This window comes from Gavialis gangeticus, unplaced genomic scaffold, assembly GCF_001723915.1.
Source record: "Gavialis gangeticus isolate Ggan-Ray unplaced genomic scaffold, GavGan_comp1, whole genome shotgun sequence".
In the NCBI taxonomy this organism is placed as follows: Eukaryota; Metazoa; Chordata; order Crocodylia; family Gavialidae; genus Gavialis; species Gavialis gangeticus.
This window is the reverse complement of record NW_017728993.1, coordinates 27,299,219-27,304,202: the sequence shown is the minus strand read 5'-3', so window position 1 is coordinate 27,304,202 and position 4,984 is coordinate 27,299,219. Positions and strand designations below refer to the sequence as shown.

At 45.9% G+C, this 4,984-nt stretch overlaps 1 protein-coding gene across 7 annotated transcripts in view; it reads left to right on the top strand.

The window, feature by feature from the left end:
* The window catches only part of ST3GAL3 (ST3 beta-galactoside alpha-2,3-sialyltransferase 3), a 313,721-nt gene that overhangs the window by 12,516 nt on the left and 296,221 nt on the right, over window positions 1-4,984 (top strand). For 6 of the 7 annotated variants that reach the window (XM_019501447.1, XM_019501443.1, XM_019501449.1 and 3 more), the window contains exon 2: window positions 2,279-2,423. In XM_019501447.1, coding sequence (XP_019356992.1) covers window positions 2,309-2,423 — 115 coding nt within the window. In that variant the 5' untranslated portion in view covers window positions 2,279-2,308. Of the gene's footprint in view, window positions 1-341; window positions 363-2,278; window positions 2,424-4,984 lie in introns of those variants that run through there. The other variant, XM_019501441.1, reaches the window with a different exon arrangement.

The window sequence follows — 4,984 nt, the reverse complement described above, 5'->3', positions numbered from 1 at the left end:
GGGGGTGGGGGGGTCCCCTTGGCCTGGGCGCCACCTCGTTCCGTCCCGTCCTGCGGCCTCGAGCGTCGCCTTCCTTCAGCTCAGCGCGGGGCACGGCGGGCCGGGCTGGGCGGGGCTGGCCCCGGTAGGGAGGCCCGAGGAGGTGACACGTCCCCTCACGGTCATGGTCACGGTCACCCCGGCATTGCCGCAGTGCTAACTAGAAACCCTAGCACAGGCTCTGGCACAGGGAGGACGGCTGGATGCTCCGGTCACCTGTGTTCCCTGGCAGCGGCAGCGAGTGGCATGAAGACAGGCTGGAGCGCCCTGCACAACCGTCATGGGTGGGCCGGACGGGATCGGGCCTTGATGAGCTGGACCAGGTGCTTGTGCCAGCAGGGCTGGCGATCGCACTGCCTGTGCCGGGAGTGTGCCTCAGACCCTAGCCGCCCGTGTGGAAGAGAAGCGTTTCCATGAGCTCTGGCTCATGCCCCTGGCTCCCCATACTCCTGGGGCATGCCGAGCTCCTCTCGAGCGGTGCCCGCCTGCCGCGGCTGCTGGGCGGATGGGTGCATCCCTCGGCGCTGCTGGATGAGGCACTCAGGGTGGGGTTTCTGTAGTCGTCTCCTTTACGGAGGCTTGGCGGGGAGGGGAGGAGCGGGATTCCTGTGGATGAGCACGGGGTACTGATCGGTGCCGGCGGGGGCTTGGATGTGTATGGTGCGGCCAGCCAGGACAGGAGTCCTCCCCTCTCTCCAGGCGCATGTTTGTGGGACTGCTCGTGGAGGGCACCCTGATGATCACGGTCCGGTCTCCAGGATGGCAGCGCAGGACTTCCCTGGCGTGGCCAACTATGCTTGAAACCAGTGCCTGGGAAAACAGCTTGAAAACATGTCAGATGCTGATTCCTGAAGTCGTGACACACGAGGCAGGGTTGCCGTTGGGGAGGTGTAGGGGTGCGAGCCACGTACGAAGCCCAGCTCGGCCAAGCCCATTGCTGAGAGGGGTAGTGAGGTGTCTCTCGCAGTGCTTTCCCGTGCACTGCCCTTGTCTTTTATGTTAGCCTGCGGCTGGTAGGTGTCAGATACGACCTGTATTAGTCACTGTCAGCGTGTTCCTACCCACAGAAGTGCATCCACGTTCCTTTTCCCCTGAACGGGCAGTGGCTGATTCAGCATCTTGGATGTTTTAATTTTGCTTAGCTGGAACCAAGGACACGTTTGATTGCAGTCACTTAGCGTGAGATGTTGAGAAGGTGACTACCTCGTTTCCCCCAGGGGATATCCTCAGCGGGGCCACGCAGTGTGCTAGTCATGTGCCTTCTGTCACAAACTGCTAGCAGCCTTCCCCGTGCTGCTGTGCTCAGGTGCTTCAGTCTTTGCCTTACAGAGCCTATCTCTAGGGAAGAAATGGGAAATTCCATTTTACAGTCTGCCCAACCTGTGCCCTATCTGCTGCGGCTATCAATAAGGCTGCTAATTGTTCTGGTATGTTTTGGTATTTTTGCACATTTTTTCCATCAGGTTATTGTGCATCAACTTGCTTCATATAGGTTGTCAAATGGCCCTTGGATAGTGAAGAGGTCTGGTCACTTGATCAAGCTGATTTCCTAGAGGTGACATTCTCTGCCTCCTGTTGCCCATTTTCTGAACCCTCCATTTTTCCAGTTATTTCCATTTCCCATCTAATTTAACCATTCTATTGGTATAGCGTGTCTAAGGAAAACCGTTATATTGATTTAAACGTGTTTCGCAACTACGTCTGTCAAAGTCCTTTCAAGCGGTGTTCTGTGCTGCCTCCTGCTGGTAACGCTAATAAAGCTAAATTATAAGCAAGTGAGTTTTCAGATACTTTGTTAATTAAGAAGCTTGGGGCAGGACTGTGGGAGTAGTCCAGGTAAATGGAGCTGGTTGGTCCACACACTATAATAACGTAACTTCTGTTGTCTTTTTGCTGTTGATGCCCTTCTGCACTTCTTTAGTAGGAGGAAAGCTCAGTCTGCTCGGAGTCTTGTTAGCTGTCATAATCTGAGGGGGTATTTTATGCAGGGGACTGGTTGTACGAGCCTAATAAACAAAACTGCTGCCTCATAATGGTGCTGTCTTCTACGAGTTCTCTAAAATGACATTTGTGATCACGACCAAGATAAGTTTGCTTGAAACAACACCCTGGATCATGTGCCTCACTGAGGAGAATCCTGACTTGTGTCACTGCTTTCTTGCATTTGTGTAGCACTTGCTCTTGAAAGGATGAATGCTGAGCTAGATGGTTCGAGCCTCAAACTGTGTTTCTCCTCCAGGTCATGTAGAAGAGCAGATTTAATGTGAAGATGGGACTGCTGGTGTTTATGCGTAACCTGCTGCTAGCCCTCTGTCTCTTTCTGGTGCTGGGATTCCTTTATTACTCTGCTTGGAAGCTGCATCTTCTCAGATGGGAGGACTCAAGTGAGTATAATTATAGTAACCCTCTCCACTCTATCAAACAGTTGCCTGGTGAGCTCATTTTAATTATTTATTTGTATCAAGTCTATCAGTATTAGGAGACAGGAATAAGTTCAGTCAGTTGCTGGAGTTTTCAGTGTCCTGTAGGGGCTGAATTTTAGAGTATTTGGTATGCCGCATGGCTCTGTGTTTACCAGGTGGTATAAGAGAAGAGCTGACACATTCTAAATATACCATTATCGGCTTTCAGTTCTTTGGTTTGTTTCTAGATACGAGATCCTCGCTTTTATTCTGTTCAAGCTAAGTGAAGTTCTGGGGTAAAGATTTTTCTACCTGTGTTTCTGAATAATTTGGTAGCTTTTGCTTTTTGTCAAATAGCTGAGGTAAGGGGCTCTCTCGTTCAGTGCTTTTGATTTCCTTCAGTAGGCTCTCTTTTCTTTTGTTAGATTCCTTCATTGTTTATTCAATCCTTCTTATACTTCAGTTATTTTAATTTTTGCTTTCTTTGCTGCCTTTATTACTAACAAGCTCTTCATCATCTAAAAGAACTGTTTCCTCCATCCATCTGAAACAAGCTGCTGTCCTTATTTTTAAATTATGAAAACAGTTGTCCACATACATACTTCCTATTTTAATATTCCTTGGCATATTACTTGCAGTTGCTCCTACATCACAATTTTTCGTATTTCTTTTCTTCCACATCTCTAGGCTCCTCACGTATTATTGTGGTCGTGCAGCATTAGAAATATTGTATGATGACAGAGTCAGTGAGCAACAGGTGTCCTCTTCCATGTTTCAGCATCATTCAAACAAATCATGCCTGTGAGTTTGCTTTGAACTTGTCCAGTGTTTGAGCAGGTGCCTGAAGAGATTTTTACATCATAAGACCCTCTTGGGTAGGGAGTCTGTCTCCATATGTGTGTGTTCAATCTCCACAGGAGAGTGGGGATGTGAATCTCCATTAGAGCTTTGAGTGCTGCTTTTGCTGTGACTGGTAAGCTATGGGAAAGCTTTTTGTGTGAAAGAAACAAGTGCAAGTTACTTTAAAATAAAAAGAGCTGTCACACGAGGCTGTGGCACAGTGTATCAAGCAAATCCTTGACATCCTCTATTTATTCTGTAGTACCAGGTAGCATACTGAGGTTTTTCCCGAGTCTGTAGAAAGGCGTGGTTCATGCTTGAACCTGTCACAATCTGAACTTCTTAGGTGCTGTTTGCTTACACTAGGGGTCTTTGTTTGATGTTTCATGACAAGGGCTTGGCATGAATCTGAATTTTAGTGACTTCATTTTTCATTGTTCAGTTTTGCCTGTTTTTTCACTCTTTGTTTACTCTTCTGAATAATATGCTTGACTGTCTGCAGTTCAATTATATAAATAGAAAAATGCTTAATTGCCTGTTTTGTAACTGAAAAAGTTGGTATACATTGTATCACTGATATGTTGTTTCGGCTCTGACCGCAAGATACTATGGGTTGTTGGTGGTTGCCTCACAGGATGGTTTCTATTGTGTATCTAATATCTGGGACCAGCTGTCCAGGTTCGGAGGGATGGATTTAGGGTGAAGTAGCAAAAGGCAGGGACATTAACAAGTGACACTGGTAACTAGCATGAGAGCTCTTGCATATCTCTTGGTTTTAATACAGTATCTTAATTTGCACCTGGAAGTTAGTCAACAGCATTTAAGTTTCTTGTACTAATACCTGGTAAAGAAGCTGGTTTAAATTGCAGCTTGCTGACCTGATGCACTGCCCCTCTTCACCTCTCCTCTAGCATTACAAAAATACTAAGAACTCTGCAGACCCTTACCTGTTCGAAAGAAGCTATCAATCATGCAGTAGCATAAACAGGGAAGTGTTCACTCTTGTATGTGTTTGTTACATTGCACATTCTTGGAGCAACAAGCAGGCACCAACCTCCTATTTGATTTCCTGGGTTTTGTCAACAGGAGGACAACATCTTATTTGTTTTGTTACATTCAAAGACTAAGTGTGAAGCCTGGTTTTTGCATTCTTAAGTTGTGTAACATAGGAAAGAAATCTCAGTCAAGCATGGACAAGTTTGGAAACTCCAAAATTTAAAGTTTTCCATTTGAACCTTACTTTCCCTCTTTTGTTTGTATGCATTGTTATATGGTCTTGTAAAAGCAGCATGCAATGGCATATTTAAAGACCCTTGCCTCATTCAGGTTGTCAATTGAATGATGCTTGTGGGATTCATTGTCTGTTTCTTAAGAAACTAACTTAAGAAATTGCTTCTCAGCCTTTTGGCCAAGATCAGGTGTATATCTTTTTATTTTTTTTATTTAATGTATAGCCTCAAGCCTTGTCATGTAATTGGATGATTATAATGGCTATGTGTAAAGGGGTAGAATTAAGGTTGGTGGTGTTTATCACTGAGTGCTTAACCTAACATCTCTAAATATACTGTCTTTGTATTCAGGTTTATATACTTTCTCTGTATTTTGTGGTTAGTGTCCTTGTCCTGTGTATGAATGTGATGCTAACTTTAGTGGTTGGATTCCTTTTTGCCACTGTCCTCCATTCTCTGTGTTGGTAGCAACAG